This window comes from Lutjanus erythropterus, chromosome 8 (genome assembly GCF_056507025.1).
Source record: "Lutjanus erythropterus isolate fLutEry1 chromosome 8, fLutEry1.hap2, whole genome shotgun sequence".
NCBI classification, from domain to species: Eukaryota; Metazoa; Chordata; class Actinopteri; order Lutjaniformes; family Lutjanidae; genus Lutjanus; species Lutjanus erythropterus.
Genome location: NC_139324.1, coordinates 42,379,541 through 42,396,959, shown reverse-complemented (window position 1 = coordinate 42,396,959; position 17,419 = coordinate 42,379,541). Strand labels below are relative to the sequence as shown.

Genomic DNA, 17,419 nt, shown 5'->3' with positions numbered 1-17,419 from the left:
TATGCCGTAACTGATTTTGTGTTGGAGTGGCTTACAAAACCAAAGCATTTACGCGATAGAAGCAAAATGTCTGTATACATAATATTTATATAATGTTGAAAAATTATACTTGATGTTATGCTCTGATAACTTAATATTGGCCACTTATGAGGACCTGAGGCCAAAATCTCATCATCATCAGCTCTCCTGTAAAGATTCTCTGATGAACAAACGCTGGTCATTAAAGGTTTTGTTTAAAGTAGTATGAAATACTAAAATGAATAAAGACGCGTCTCTCTGTCTTCCCTTTCGTACTGTTCTTTTCAGCCTCCTAAAGTGAGATGTCTGACCAGAATATGGCATCCTAACATCACAGAGAATGGAGAGATCTGTTTGAGGTAAGGCTGCTTCCTTCATCACTTTTTCTTTCTTATGCAACTTCTTCCTCTCTTTATCTCAAGTTATCATGTCTTGCTTTATTACTGTAATTGTTCTTCCTGCTTATAAATAGATGGAAATAGCAAATCAAACAAGTCTCCTCTCTAAATATCCATTCTCACACACATTACCTGAAATATGAGGGTAGTTTTGTTAGAAGTTGGTGGATTAGTGGTCTCAGAACTAACACCTCTGGTGTTGCAGGACGGGCATTGCAGGAGTCTACAGTACACACACAGAAAAATGTACAATAACAAGCTGCCACAAAGGATCTTCGATAACATGCAAGCATTATAAATGACTGTATTTCTTTTATTTTCTAAATGCAGCTTATTGCGGGAACACTCTATTGATGGTACAGGCTGGGCCCCCACCAGAACATTAAAGGTAAATCACTTGCATTTATTTAAGCCAATGTGCCTCTGAAAGAAAATGTCTCTTTGAAAATATGTTTTAGAGATGTTTTACTGGACATTTTTTCAAGATAAGTATTTCATCTGCCTTCTTTAAAGCTAGAATAAGTAGGATTTGTCTGAACTGGTTGTAAACACACCAGAAAGTTTTGGGTTGGTAAAGTGTTCTGAGCACAGGCAGAGGGCCAGGTCTCTGTGAATACAGACACCACTACACACTATAAAGGATGTTTATTTCAGTCTATACATTATCTGTTAGGACACTTTTGCATGTTATGCCTTAAAATTGAGATGACAGATGGAATCTCATGTTCAGTTCCACAGTGAGAGTGGGTTTGTTTTTACAGCATCTACAGCCTTTATGTGGCGGAATAGACCTTTATAACTTTTAATAGCAAACATTAGGAAAAAATCACATATCACAACTAAACCAACATAAGTATAAAACATAGCCAAGGGAAAGTATATAAAATATTGTATACCAATATTTGACATAAGTTTTGGACAAGGACACGTGGATTAATGTGGTTTGTGCTAATTTCCAACTATATAATCAGATAACAAAAAATAATTATCTATAATCAGACCAGATTACATTTCAAAAATTATAGTAGTTACATTGTCAAGAAAGACTTGATTTTATTTTTAATATCTTTAAAATATGGCAATTTTATAATTTTGAACTTTTTTTCATGATAAATTCTGAGTTAATTGGAATAAATAAAATGAGTCTCACATATGGGGTTTCCCTACGCAAAAATGCACTTTATTTGTATCAACAATGTGATGGGATTTTAGAAAAAAGAATATTTGTGGAACTAAAATTTTCGTGGCTGCACTCAGTTTTTAGTGTAATGTGCAATATTTTAATGTTTCATATCAAAGTAATCCAAAAGCATACAGATCCGGTTACATTTTTGTGTAATCCAATGGATTATGTTAAAATTACAACAACTGCAATGTAATTTGTTTTCAGTAACTGACTACATTTCAAAGAATCTCACCCAGCCCTGTTTACATGATGCCGGACAATCAGAGATCCCACCGCCTGCTGTTTGTCTGGGGATTGTTTTAACAGCGGCGCGTACAGCCTCGAACAAACCTACAGGCCTTCCATTTTCTCAAGCGCTCACCTTACCGGACACGATACTGTCCTCCCATTTGTCCTCAGTAGTAAACACATGATGTCATAGAAGGCGTTGGACTGGTTCAGAGTGCAGGTTTCTATGAACTCCACTGAGTTTCAGGAATAGAAGATGAGAGATTGACTTCAGTCTTTGTTGAGCTCAGCGTTTAGAGCAGGAGGCTCAAACTGTTGATCCCGGGGCCGTTTCCTGCCCCCGCGCCTCCTTCCTCCAGCCCACAGCATGTTATCAAAAAAAATCATAATATCTGGCTCACAAAATTATTTTAAAGATGAATTCAAAGTGACAGAAGAGTTGCTGAGTTTGTGCCAGTTTGTGTTAAGTGTGACAAAAACATGTGAATGGAAATCAAAGAGTAAATTTTCAGAAATATTGCAGTTACTTGAAAAACGTGAATGCTGAAGTGGCCCCCAATGAGATGACAGTACCAGCAGTGTCCTCTAGCCAATTAGAGTTTGAGACCTACTTGTGATTCTTGTACTTGGAACAATCGCACGTCTGGTCCGATTAAGCTTTTTTCATGATAATCAAGAAGAGGTCCAGTTTAGATGATGTATTATTTTGATGTATTATTTGTATCCCCATGTGCCTCATCTGTTTTTCTTGGTCCACGGACAGTCAACTGTTCCAAGAACTCCCATTTACTCTAAAGGGAATTCATGTCTGTTTGTTTTTTGTCATATATTGACCGCTGGGAGGACATATTAATTCCATAGTTCACTTTATTTGTAGGGTTAATGTCTGAGTTTAGTACAGTGGTTATCATAAGAGGTTGTGAAGCTATGAAGTTGAAGAAAGTTTGTTTAGAAATGTCATATTTGATGGTCAAGTAGTTTGACAAATAACGTATCTGTAAGGTAAGAAACGTGAGCATGTGAGAATCTGATCTTATCACAAAGTCTATGTTGTGCTCAAATGTTGAGGGAGTTGATGTTGAACAGATGGATGTTGTAAACCGGTTTTCAACTGACAACACAGAATAGCGTGACACTCCTTGACATGAGGCCTTTTCTATATTCAGCCACTTCTTTACTTTCTTAAACTGCCAAATCCTCACAGGACTCAGTGAAAAGTCTTTTGCGGAGCCATGTGAAGGTAAACTACACAATGAAAGGCCTTTCAGCTGCATATAAAAGAGACCTTTTGCTTCTTATGGTTTACCCTTCACTCAGTCGAGCGCTTTTTGCAAGCTGTTTAGAAAGACTCACTGAAGTTTCAAGCAAGGACGCCCTCTGCTCTCCCTACTCAAGATTTGACTTAAATTATGCTTGATAGTCACTACGGTGGGGGGAACTCTGCCTTCCATGTTAATTTTTCACTAACCATACTAATCCAGTCAGATGCTTCTCTGCAGGGGTGCAAGGCTAGATCAACATCTCAATCACTGTGGTAGGATGAACTCGTAATTACGGAAACATGTAACCGTGTGTGTATTACCCTTTAGAAGTGGAGCGACAGGGACTCTCTAGTACCAGATTTATACGTTTAGAGGGTTATCCAGTAAATCCTCTTGGTACTACTTGAGCTTCCTGCCAAGACTGCTCTTGAACTTATTGTCAGGATTTGTTTTATCCTTAAGGGTTCTCTTCCACTTTGAGATCTTCTTTCTTTCTTTCTTTCTTTCTTTCTTTCTTTCTTTCTTTCTTTGCTTTTAGAAAAAAAAAGCCTCATTCTGATTCCTTCTTGTACAAAATGAAAAACATATTCTACATAATTGAAAATTGTCAAGCTACATAGTTCATTCCAGTGTCATCACGACTCTGTGTCACTGAACACATTATGTTCCGCTCTGCATGATGTCAGTCACCAGAAGAACTGGACGTTTTTGCCAGAAAAATACAGCTCAAAGACAGATTATTTTATTAGATCTATTTCTCTTTATAGTAAAATCAGGCTCCAGTGTAATTGCATTCTGTCTGTGGTCAGATCCAATATTGTTCCTTTCAGGTTGCATTTGCAGACACTGCACTTGTTTTCACTTTTTCCCCACACTACACATCTGTAACTGCATTTTGAACAGGCTCAGCCTTTTGAACCCACTCAGCCACACTAATTAGCCCAGAAAAATCTGAATTTCCTCTAACCTTAGGCTACGTTAACGTCACATAAAAAATACAGCAATTAAAAACAGAATTGCCTGGTAACTTATTCTTATTTGTAATATTGGTATGTACAGTGACTATCAGGTTGCAAATTAATGTGCAATCACATTATATCCACCAGGCAAAAAGTATTGTAATGCAATCAGGGTTTTTCCTTTATGCTTTTGAGACAAAGGTGACAAAGGCTGGAGAAATGTGTGTGGTGTATGCAGTGCATTTAAGTGACAAAATCACTATTTGACAGATGAAAGCATCCATAGGGATTAACATATCATACCACGATGGACCAAAAAGATAAAGATCAAAGATTGTGACAAATTGCACTTTGTTTCCATACAGGAATCGACATAAAAACACTCAGTTGCAGACTGTGAGATCTTTCTGTGCACATTTTACTTTACAAAACTGTCCCATTCTTGTGAACGTGATATTGTAAGAATTCCTCAAAGGAATTTCTTCTAACTTGGCTCAAATGCTCATGTGGAGATGCAATGATTTGATTTTATTGGTCAAAAGTCTCTGTGACCTCTGTGACCATTACTCAAGAATTCATCAATAGGATACAATAATGAAGTGATGACATTTTATATCCAAAAAAAATTAAAGATCAACTTTACTGTCACATCATAATGTTCATCTCTCTATCCTGTACTCCTCTGAAAAAATATTCTGTAGGTGAAGACAGCATGTTTCTCAGTGGAGATTATTCACTGTTATCATTAGGGATGGGAATTGAAAACCGGTTCTTGTTGAGAAAAAGTTCCCAGTGTTTCAGTTCCTTGGAATCATTTGCCAATTTTGCAAAAGATTCCCTTATCGATTCCATTGGGCGCAAATGACGTCACCACGCACGTTGTGTAGCTTACGCAAGCTACGCAACGTGCGTGGTGACGTCATTCACCAGTGCAGCCGGCAGGAAACATGGCACCCAAGTGTCACAAACTCAAAAGTTTGATTACATTTCACGAGAAAGGATGACAACAGGGCAACTTGCAATACTTGCAAAGTGGATATTTCATCAAAGGGAGGAAATACTACCAATATGTAGAAACTTCTGCAAACACACAGCATGCGATAACTTTGAATGAATGTCGTGTTTTCAATCCACTCCAGAGTGAATCTCAACCCAGCAGCAGCGGCAACGTTAGCACGTCCTCTGCTGTTAATACTGCAGGTAACTAAATAACTAACACTGCCTATCATGTTAGCGCCATTTGCCTCATTGTAAAACCTGCTATTACTAACTGTTAACGTTAAATGAATGCCTTCTCATGCATTACATTTAGATGACCAAGAGGAGCGACAGAGTCTGATTGGCTCAGAGGCTGGCAGCACTCGCTCCAGTTCACGTTTAGCTTCCTGTTTGTTCTCCTTTTTTCCAAATGAGAATTGATAAGAGAGTCGATAAAGAACCGAATCGTTAAGCAGAATCGAAAATGGAATCAGAATCATAAAAATCTTGTCAATTCCGATCCCTAGTTATCATACATGTCAGTATAGTCTAAACTTCCCTTTCACCGAAAAGTACAATTAATAACCGTAATTAAATTCCTTCACAGATGTCATTACATATATTATAAGGCTTAAGACAGAAAAGATGTACACTGTAACTTAACTGGTTGGTGGAGGCAGACAACAATGAGGCTGTAATTTAGTTTCAGTATATATCCACAGTACAAAACTCAAGCAATCTGTGAAACCAAAAAGCTCCGAGCTTGGAGACATGTTGCATCATTAATGATGATGAGACTGATAAAAGATTAACTTTCACACCAGACAGACGAGAAATGACTAAGAATTGATGTGACTTGAAGAAAATCACAAAAAGAACAATGTAAAATAGAACGTTTGTTGTGCTGTAAATGTTTGTGTGGTTGGCTGTTTGTTCCTGAAAAATAAGTTGCTCATTTGAACGACCGCTTGTTTTGCACCACAGCCAAAACACGTTTGAGTGGTTAACTGTGAAAGGTACTATTGTGATGATAATGTGGTTGTTAAAATAGAGGAGAGTGATGCTTATAATAGCAAAACATGCAGTGTGAAGTTAGAACAGGCTTAAAAAAAAACTTAACGTCTTTGCACTGTGAAGGCATTTCCACCATGTTCTTCAAAGACTATGAGCAATATAGTCTACAAAAGACATAATGTTATGTCACCTCACTTGGTGGTGGTTTTAGTATACTGTAAATGGCATCACATCAGCTGTTTTAATGTCTGTAACCAAGCTCTGCTGTTGTAATCAGTTACATACAGACAATATAGGCCTACAGTCTATTATTCTACTCACCATCTTGAGCATGTGCTGCAACCTGTCTTGGTTTTGGTTGCGCATGATACCAAAAAACTCAAATCAGGCCAAAGGAAAGGTTACTCTATAGGACCGCCTTTTAAAGTTGCAAGTTTCAAATTTATTTAATTACTCTAGACCCCACAACATGGCATGGTATAAAGCAACAACACGGTTTTAACAGACTTTCAGGGCATAACAAGATACATTAAAACTGTCCAGTTTCTGTAAAAAGTCTGTTACAGCTTTTTAACCTTCGCTCTTCACAGTTGTTTAAGTTCATTGTGACCTTGGTGAGTGCATCTAAAATCTGTTTCTTTGGTTTTAGACACATTAAACTTAAGGAAGTTGTCAGAACACCATTTTGATAAAGTTGCTTACCTCCTAAACCACCTAAGGCGGAGTTGTCAGGCTTAAGGAAGGCTGTATCATCTGAATCCTTAAAAAAAAATATGCAGAAGGGACTGAAGGTAGACATTTGTTGGTGTACGGTATGGGAGACGGTACACAGACCATGTGTTTATATACTTATGTCGGCTGTGTTAAATCTAACCTGCTGGGTACAGTTCGGACGAAAATCTTTAATCCATAGAACGAGACTAGGATTAGATCCAAGATCCATCAGTTTGGCCACCAGCAGTGGGGCTGGATGGTGTTAAATAGGGGTGGGGGAAATACTCGTGTCTAAGATGCAACGTGATGCAACATGGAAGATTCTGAATCAATTCATAAGAGTCAAAAACACTTTTCTAAATGTCAATTAGCATGGTGTTTTGATGGAGCAAAAAAGGCATAACTAAGCTGTGAGGGCAATGCAGCACCCAGACGGTCTACAGCGCACACACACTCAGGTTATCAGCAGTTAACAGGGGGAGATGTACTTCATCTTCTCAAAAGGCAGCAGTTGCAAGCATGTTTTGAATAGTGTCTAAAAAATTACATAACTTTTCATGGCATGACCCAGAGACTAACGTTAAGACGTTAATGGAGCGAAGCGGCGACCAGCTGTAACAAACGAAAGTGGCTGGGCGACACACTGCAGTATTAAACAACGTCAACTAGACTTGGACAGTCCCATGGTACTTCATTATGCCAGGGTAAGCCCAAAGATATTATGTTCAATACCATCAAAAATACAGATTCTCTACTTTGTTTTAAACTGATGCTGCATTGAGGTGATGCTTGTAGTGTGCAGGATGTGAGGTCAGGCCTGTTTCGTAGTGTTTTGGTCAGCCAGCAACAACTGGAGACCACTAATTAAGTAATGTAGCATATTGAGTGTTTGATCGAGTGAGTGACAGTGAATAGGAGCTGAGAAAAGAAAAAGGCGAGCAGTAAAGTTGTCAGTCTAGCAGTAAATGTACAGTTTAGGCTACAGTTTCTCAATGAATAAAACCTGCAGCTTCTCCAAGCAAAGCTGCCATGTTTTGTTTCTCATCTGCTGGAATAGTGTCGCTCTGATGAGCATCAGCTTCGCCTACATTGAGGGGGTGCTAAAAATTTCAGGAAGGTTTGAAAAAATAGAAACCACCCAGGTCTGACTTTAACCAATGCTGTTGTGTATAAAATAGCTGTCTGCTCAGTCTGTTCACCTCAGAAACTCTGCCCCTGCTCCACATCCTGCACAGCGATGGCTTTCACCAGAGCTCATGGTGAGCAGAGAGGCTGCTCTCCACTGCTGTTCAGCACAGCCGAGCACTCTGCCTCCCCCTCACTTATTCTCATACAGACAGGAGACTGTATGATGCTTTCACTTTGATTAATTCAGTAATTAATGCTGTTAACTTTTTAAAATTAAAAGGCTGCGGACCATCTAATTGCCAGTTAGTTTTCATGTTGTATTCTAGGAAAACTGGATTAAGAGACTAAAAATTGTGATCGCTTCCCATTTGATCAAGAATATATTCTGAATCAAACCAGGCAAAACTTCACTCACTTCGTGAGTTAAGGCATCGAGATCCTTCGAGATGCATTGAGAATCATTAAAACATCGAATCGTAGCCCTTTGAATCAGATCGAACCAAGAGATTCCCAACCTTAGTGTTTAACACACCGCTAAAATGAACAGATCACAATCTTGACAAGACTGTGATGTTGCTCCAGATTTTCACACATGCTGTTGGTCAGTGTCAGCCATGTGAACGCAACCCCCCTACTCTGGCTGAAGTGCAAACTCACAAGGATCCAACAATCATGAGACCTCAGTGAGGAGATGTTGAACAGACACACAATCCTGTTTTTCTTTTACCTTCACCTGATTCATGGCTGACTGTACTCTTTGCAGTCTCAAATCATTTTCCTCTCAGAACAGCAGCCACCTAAAGAACATACAGAAGTCAAGATATTCTCTTCTTCTAAAACACATGTAAATACCTTGTCTTTTACGGTTTACTCCAGTCTCATTCGTATATTGTTGTTGTTTTGAATAGTTTTCTTTCTTGGCCTTGAGTCTAAGCTGCAAGAAAAGCAGCTTTGCATACAGCACAAGAGCTTATCTTTGAGTGTGTTTGAGTTCATTGTGACAATAATAACTAGCGAACACACTCAGGCTTAACAATCGCACTCTGTGGCTTTGTAACTTCCATGTAATTGGCAGGAATACATTTGTGCAACAGTTTCATTATAAATATACAGGAATTAACTGTATCTCCTCACTGTGAAAGGTAAAAGATGTCAAAAGTGCACTGCTGGCAGGGCGAGGCTGCATCTGGAGCTTCAGTCCCTATACAAACTGTTAGCCCACTTTGGACCTACCCACCGTCACAGGCAAGGCAATGCTAACTTATTTATATACTGTAGCACGTTTCACACACAAAGACAACTCAGAGTGCTTAACAAAGCTTGCAGGGACAAACCTGAAAAACAAATGATAAAAAAAAAAATATTAAAAGCAAGCAAGAAGAACCACAGAGAATAAAAACAAAACAATACAATCACAAGCACACCAGTTAAAGGCAATAAGCTATAATAAGTTTGATTCAACGAAACAATAATTAAAAGCTACGGTAAACAGCTAGGTCTTCAGCTTGGATTTGAAAGTCGTCACCAGTTGTTCAATTCTTAGCTTACAGCTGATTTGAAATCCATTCATATTCACATCTCAGTATCACCAGTCTGTTTGGTTTTAATTGTACTTTTTATTTCACTTACAATGCATAATCCTTACTAGCAGACTTCAGCTGTAATAGCACAGAATTATGGGTATATTTTAACTTATTTTCTGGTGCAACAGCAGTTTTGTACCTTGAACTTACAGGTTGTTATGCCGTGGAACCTGCGACTAGATGCAGCTATCTAGCTGTGAGTTAGTTCATTCTTTTCATTCATTTATATAATAAGACAGATTTAAACCTTAAATAATCCAAACTGACTCAGCAATCTTTTGTAGCTTTTGATGGCTATCTGTCTTGAAATCTGATTAGTGGTGGCTACCAGTTACTGAGTGATTAAGCCAAGGCTGTCTTTTCTTTAGCTCAGGGGAGTTCACCTCTGAAGGTGAAGGATGTTTCCAGCCTGAGATGTGTCGGTTTGGCGATCAAGCTTTTTTTGTCCTTCACTTGTGTGTGACTGCCGGTGGATGTTTGTTTGTGTCTCTGGTCCCAGTTTGTTCACCCAAATGTGGATGTGTGTGAGAGAGTGGTTGGGCTTGGATTCTCTTCTGTCACTTTGAATGCACAAAAATATGTGAGAAAAAGTAAGCACCAAAGCTATGAGTCAGAAAGGATTGTGTTAGTTTTTGAGTGGGTGATGATGTCCCTCTTCACTGGTCACCACTCATCTCCACTTCAGCCCACGCACGCACGCACGCACGCACGCACACACACACACACACACACACACACACACTTATGGTACTTTTTTCTTTGCAATAATAGCTCAAATGGTAATTTCAGGACAATGTACATCTGCAGAGCTTTGAGATTTGGGTTTGCAGCTGGAATTGATCCAAGGATTCTGCAGTCACAGGCTTTGTGCCTGAACTAAAGCAAGCAATTGTCACTATTGCGGCCCCTATTGATTTCAAAATAGGGAGGGCGTCCACCGTTCTCATGAACGCGCGCAGCTATCTCTTGCTGCATTGAGAATTAAAAACGGTTTGGTTTTTTCATCTTCACGCTGCGCCTCATCATGTGACCATGGCAACCACAGAAACTACGGAGAGGAACATTATACAGGAGCTGATTATACTGGTATCTGAGCTCCCTGTGTCATACAGCTCTTTTTTCAAGCTACAGTCTGCTCTCTTCAGCTGAATGGCTGTCAGGATCAGAGGTAACTGGGAGTCGTGGCCACTGATTCAGAGTACAAGATGATATCCGTTGCTGGGCAGCAACGTCTTGCTGTTTAAAAAGAACCTCCAAACCGCCTGAGCACCGCCGCAGAAAAATAAATGACACAATTGCCATGTCCCAAATCCATAGTCCATACTGATTCTTAGAGAGTTCTAAGTATGCAATAAGTTCACACTGGAAAAGTGCCTAAATTAAATGTGCTCAAACAACACAGTATGGAAAGTTAATGCATGCTGCTGTCCAACAATGCAGTGCACAAAAGAAATGGAGAAGCAGCTCACAACTTGAGAAAAATAGCCTAATAAATTGTGGGTGGTGATGAAAGTGCTCCAAAGAAATCTTGGAAAACAAAAAAGTATTAAATCTTGGGGAAATAAACATTTTGATATCTAATTGTGAAGTTTTATCTGCAGCGAAATTCCAAAGATGCAAGTTGTTAATTTTGTGTACTGTTAAAGCAGGACACTATGACAATAAGTATGTAGTGCGCAGTGTACAAAATTAGTTTGTTAGTTAATTATTTTGTTCCTGTTTACTAGATTACTTGATTTTTTTTTTGATGGATGGAACATCTTGTTTTGGAAACAAACTTCATGATTCATTCTCTTGTGTTACTTCCTTGTTTCAGTGCAGTCAGACTTGACTTTGTTTTGAATGCCACTATTATGATCATTTATGGAATCACACATTTCACTGCACACTCTGCCGTCTGTGTGAGAGGACAACCCTCTGAGGGCACTGACTGCACCAGCATTTGCACTGAATTTGACATCCTTTGAAATACTGCACATCAAACCCAATGAAAACAGTTTACTATAAAAATGAAGCCTCTAATGACAGGCTGGCTCTAATAATAGCTTGTAATAGTTTGGTTTAGTTATCTAGGAATAAAAAAAGTGTTTGGTAAACCTGTTAGTATGTAAATGGTACAAAGGAAGCAGAGTTGGAGAAAAAAACCAATAAAATGTTGTTTGTGTCTGGCTCAGCCTGGAATTCTCTGCAAGATTATCTTCATTTTCTGTTATCATGCAGTTAGACAAATGGATTGTTTGCTAGTTGTGTGTTAATCTAAACATTCAAGGTTCAAAGCTTCATTTCATTATGTAAATGAAATATATACCTGTGTGGAATAAGCAAAAGCTAATTAAATGGAAGCCTTGGAAAGATTAACCGGCTATCAGTGGTTTGCAGCAGCTCCCAGTGAAATAAAGTTTTTTGTGATACCTTCCAGTGTTAAATCCCATCACCTGGTCTCTGCTGTTCTTCTACAGTTATGATGCTGTCTTTCTTTTCCATACACATACACCTTTTCCTACAGCCTGTAGCTACTGCCACCTTATAGTGGTTCGTTTAAGAGTCAAGAGACTCCTGCTGAGAGGAGATTCAGGGATTCGATGAAGGAAACATATTATTGGGCCGCTGGTCTCCTGGTACCCTGATAATATTCCTTAAAGATGACTGATGGGACAGTAAAAATTATTCATTTTGTGTATTACATTGCCTGTTGTACTGCACATGAAACCAAAAACAAAGATGTGCAGTAACGACTAAGATGCTCTTCATGAGTGCCACGCAGACCTCTGGTTATACTGTTTAGTCCTAAGACTAAAGATTTAGTCTTATTTATTTGTAACAAGTGTCTTTTGATTTATACTTCAATGGTGATACACTTTGACTAAATGATAATTAATGTCTGTTTATTTGTTTTTTTCCAGGATGTGGTCTGGGGATTAAACTCCTTGTTTACTGTAAGTTGTATTTCTTTTTACTTCATTAACGAGGATATGTTGTTAGAAACTTATACAGGGTGTCCACAAAGTCTCTTTACAATTTAAAACATTTATTACAAAAGCAGTTGATGAGATATGTTAATCAGATTTGTTCTATGTACTCAGAGGTTATCAAAGTTTTTAATCACATTACATTTGTGTATTTCAGGTACCCTGTTGATGAACTAGGTTCTGTTAAATAAACCTCTAAAAATGGCTACTCCTCAAGAAAAGGCACAATGTGTATCGTGGTTTATTGAAACAAAATCGGATACGCAGACTCAGTGAAACTGCAGGATTAAGTCTGGACAACTGTCCACACTATAGAAGTTTTTTTTTTGTTTGTTTCGTTATGTATGTTACACCAGTGACATTAGTCCAAACTCAGATGAGATTAACCAAAGCCAGTGTTTATCTCGCATTACAGCTGTGATAAAACTACCATTTTTGACTTTTGGGTAATTATCTCTTAATTATCAGGAACACTTAGAGATGATAGTGAAATAAAAGCAAGAAAATTGGATTACACATTATGTCTGTGGAAATGCATCCCCAGCTGGTCCTTTAAGTCTTGAAAGCATGCTCAGAGTTGGTAATGAGTGAATATCGAGACAGTAACTTAATACAAATTCTTCAGAAAATTATGTAATTTGATAATCACAGTTTGGGGTATGAAGTGACTGGCATAAGATCTATTAAAAAAAAAGATTTTGGATTTCAAAGAAAGCAGCAAGTAAGCAGCTGAGAGTAAGCAGATTATCAAGTCTAGACCAAAACTTTACTAATTGCAAGCTTGCATAATCCATCATCGATTACATTTTTGAAATTATCCACACTTATCCTGAGGTCAGGACTGAGTCTACAGTGATAATGGTGATGGTAATCTGCACTGATGTGTGGTCATGCCCTAAATCTTACCTCTTAATCAGGAAACGACCTCCCAGGCCATCCTCCTTTTTATCTCTGTAATAACAATCTGTTTCTTGCCTCACACGCTGTGCCCGGCGTCTCGAAGGCAGCAGCATAATTAGGCCGTTTTGTTTGTCGCGGTTGCAGAATCCAGGGTGACTTTGCAGGCAGCGAATATTGCTGAAGCAGGCAATATCCTCCTCAGCCGGGACGCAAAATTATTGGGAGAGAAACTTTAAACACAGAAGTATTGAACCCCGGAAAGTTTTCTAACAAGATTACAGAACATTTGAGTTTCTGGCAATGATCAATCTTGTGCATCTTGACTTGTTGTCACACAGTGGGCCTCGTGCAGCAACTGTCTCTTATATTTTCCTCTTCTCTCTGTTAAGAGAAAGTATTAAGTCAACTCCAGATGCTCCAAATGTTCTTAACCAAAAGTAAGACTTCTTTTTTTTCTAACTGGTTGGAGCTTAAAGGAAAAGCTTTATATTTCCTTGAACACTTTTATTTTAAATATTTAACAAATATTATTTATTAAGTAATAAATTTAGTTACATTTTTGACTTGTCTGATCACTTTTTATTACATCATGTCAGTTTATGGGCTCCATAGACGTCTTTTAATTACTTGTTTTATTCAACATTATTCAACCAACAGTCTAAAACCACTGTAACCACTCTAAAACCAAGACTAAAGTTAATTTTCATGTTTGATCTAGGGCTGCAATGCCTATAAAATGTCAGAAAATACTTGAAAATGTCTCAAAGTCCAAGGGGATGTCTCATTTTGTCTGAAATCCAGAGATATTCAGTACCCAAGAAAAGTAGGAAATCTCTGCAACTTGAGTTGCCACAAGAAAGTTGCCAGGTAAACCTGCCCGACATGGTGTTTTACTCACCCCAGGCAAGTGGGCAAGCCTTATTGTTGAGGCCTTTAATTACTATTATTATAAATAATAATTATAAATATTTAAATATTCTTTAAATTTGTGTTTCCTTGCTTTGGACAAACAATCAGTGGACTGTGGAAACAAGATATTTTTCTCTTATTCTGGTCTCGACCACTACAGCAAAAGGAAACCCAGGAATTCATGGGTACTAAGAAAAAAAGGCCATATTGTGGATCTGAACAGAAAAAAAGAGAAAATTAGTTTGTAAATGGTTTCTATCATGAGGCCTGTGGTTGTTGTCTTTGTCTTTTCTCTCTGGACCGTTTCTCTTCATGTTCTTGCCTGTCTTTTGCTCTGATCCAGGACCTGTTGAACTTTGATGATCCATTGAACATCGATGCAGCAGAACATCATTTGAGAGACAAGGTGAGACTTCACTACTTTGATCAGTGATCAGTGACATGTTCAGGACGATTCTAACTCGATCTTTAATTCTGTTTCATCACCAGACATAGATTCAGTCCAAACAGTGACTTTAGTCGTTGACATTCAGCTGATTGACATGTGAGGCCTCTTCATACTGTCTCAGATATGATTGTAGTCTCCATAATCATATTCACACCCCGTCTTCTGGTGATAGCCTGTATAGAAAATGTATTTGGGTAAGATGTGCAGCGGCTGCACCAACTACATTTTCTTCTGCAGCTGTTAGTGACACCCTGTGCACGCTGCTCGCCTTTGTAGGTGGAATTATGTGATTTGCAGTTGAGAGTGCTTTAATCTGGTAGAGTGGGCTGAAAACAAAGAGCAAACAGCAGCTTTTCTGAGCAGAGAACGGCTGTGACGTTACATTCAAGAGCTGTATGCATGGAACAGGTGCATATGGTGTGTTTTTTTTTTAAGTACTTGTTCATGCACAACAATTTAACTCCCTGCCTCTGCAGGAGACGGCAGGCTGTAGAATTTGTAAGTCAAATCAGCACCCTAAACCAGAACTCTGAATTCCCATAAACCTCGCTGCTCTCTCCTCGGTGATGTGTATATTATGCGTCGGTGATTATGTATGTATGTGCACTCATCTGCATGCCAGCATTTGAGTTTGTATGAAGTCTAACTTTATTTATTACTCATTCTTGAGGTTTGGGGCAAAACTGTGTTTTGAGGGCATTGAGGGCGATTTTTACTCTTTAATTATGCTGGGAAAATATATTTTAAAAGATCAAACTAGAAATGCACTGATTTCAATATTCTTGGCCGATTACGACTTCCGATTTTTTTGAAGGGCCTGACCTGCCGATACTGATTCTGGCCGATTCTGATTTTCAGTCTTTCTAAGAACTGTAACTGACAGCATTCACAAACATTTTTGTAACTTGTCTTGTAAAAATTAAATTGGATGTTCATGATAAGACACTGACTATTAAATATTCATTAAATACTATTTACATTTTCTCCAATGTCCTCCAGGTTACAGCGAGGCCTTGTTATTTTTTTTTTATTAAGATTGTGAATCGGGTGAACGTGATCTCCTCTGGAAGCAGATGTAAACAAACCAGAGGTTGATGTGGGGCAACAGTTTGCTGAAGTAAAACAAATCAAAACACATTTTTAAACCATAATTTTTATTTATCTGGTTTTATTTAAGGGCTACATAGTTGACATGCTATGGTTAGCAACCTTCTTTAAAGCCTGTTTAAATCATGCTTCTGTAAAAATCTGACAGAGACAAATTTAAAGGGCCAACATTTTCATGAAACATATTTGAAAACAAAGATGATTATAGCAGCTTATTTTTTACAGTAGGTATTGTTAGTTTTAGATTTTGAAGGCTTTTAACAGATTTTTTAAAAATTGTTTGAAGCTGTGATTTGTTGTTTAGGACAAAGGTGTTTCCTGGCACAGAGCAAATTTAGAAGTTTTTTTGGTAGGACATGATTTATACTTGGTCTCAGCCTTTTTTGCATAAACAGTGACAGATGTTGAGCTGGCGAAGCAGCTGCTGAATGCCAGCCTTCCTCTTAGCAAAACAAATTCAAGATGTTTCTAAAGATGGTCACCCTGGCTTAACAATTTAAACTTATTCACTTCTCATATTCTAACTTTCATTCATTTCTATCTTGTGCATCAGCCCTCGTCCTTTCAGTTCTGTATCAGTACATCAGGCGGTGTTGGAAACGTGTGGAGAAACTGATGTTCTCACCGCTGAGCTCACAGTAATTGCTTTCCTGAATTGCCAACCGAACCAGTGTAACTGCAGAGAGTGGCTGCTGGCCGGGGAAATAGTTGTTAGCTGAGCATGAGTTGACGCGAGCTGAAAGCATTTTAAAGTACAATATTTGACCTTTGCACTTTGCACATACACTTCCCTGTGATGCATTTCAGTGCACCCAGCAGTGCATGAGAATGGTCGCCTTGTGACCCCATTAGATGTGGGAAAAAAGTGTGTCTCTGTGTGTGTTTTTGTGAGAGGGAGAGAGACGTGTGAGAGTGCATGGAATGATTGGTGATTTGCTGCTGGGGTAGCGATTGTTTGGATGAGTCAATAGTCTCAGGTGTAGGAGGAGAGTGTCAATTGGGAGCCTTTCATGAAGTAAATACAACAAAGTCCTCGTTTTTGGTGTCAGCAGCCGAGATCCATTTATTAGTGAGCCTGAGGCATAAGAAACATTGTGTATCTGATAAATTACAGCAAGTGATTTAGCTTTTTGCACACACACATGCAAACACATGCAAAGTTTTGCACAGTGATATTTCCTGCATGCACCCATTCTTCTAAAAAAGACTAAAGACTAAAAAGATGGAAAAATAAGCCTGATTGGCAGCGGGACTTTCTACACTTCTTTTTGCCTGGCTGAAGTCTGAAATCTCTCACTGTTTACTGTAGTGCACCATGACTATTTTAGGTATAAATTCTGAGTGTGAAATTTATCCACTTTTAGTTCCCTCAGAAACCCATATGACTGAATGAAAGGTTGTCTCTATACGATCCTTTCTGCCAAAAATACCACAATGCAATGCATTTTAAAGATCCAAATAATGGCTTTCTTTTACCCACAGCCCAATCACAGGTTGTTGGTTATATAATTCAAAACTACAGACACACTGCTCTGCCTCTGTTTTCATACAGCTGTTCAAGTAGAAACTCTGTCATCACCATTTTACTTGTTGTTCAGCAACCAGAATATCAGTCACT

The 17,419-nt window shown here is 38.5% G+C and overlaps 1 protein-coding gene across 2 annotated transcripts in view; it reads left to right on the top strand.

The window, feature by feature from the left end:
* ube2f (ubiquitin-conjugating enzyme E2F (putative)) overlaps nucleotides 1-17,419 on the top strand; it is a 64,691-nt gene that overhangs the window by 34,377 nt on the left and 12,895 nt on the right. For both annotated transcript variants that reach the window (XM_084725557.1, XM_084725558.1), the window contains exons 6-9: nucleotides 307-377; nucleotides 747-804; nucleotides 12,372-12,404; nucleotides 14,590-14,652. In XM_084725557.1, coding sequence (XP_084581683.1) covers nucleotides 307-377; nucleotides 747-804; nucleotides 12,372-12,404; nucleotides 14,590-14,652 — 225 coding nt within the window. The remainder of the gene's footprint in view (nucleotides 1-306; nucleotides 378-746; nucleotides 805-12,371; nucleotides 12,405-14,589; nucleotides 14,653-17,419) is intronic.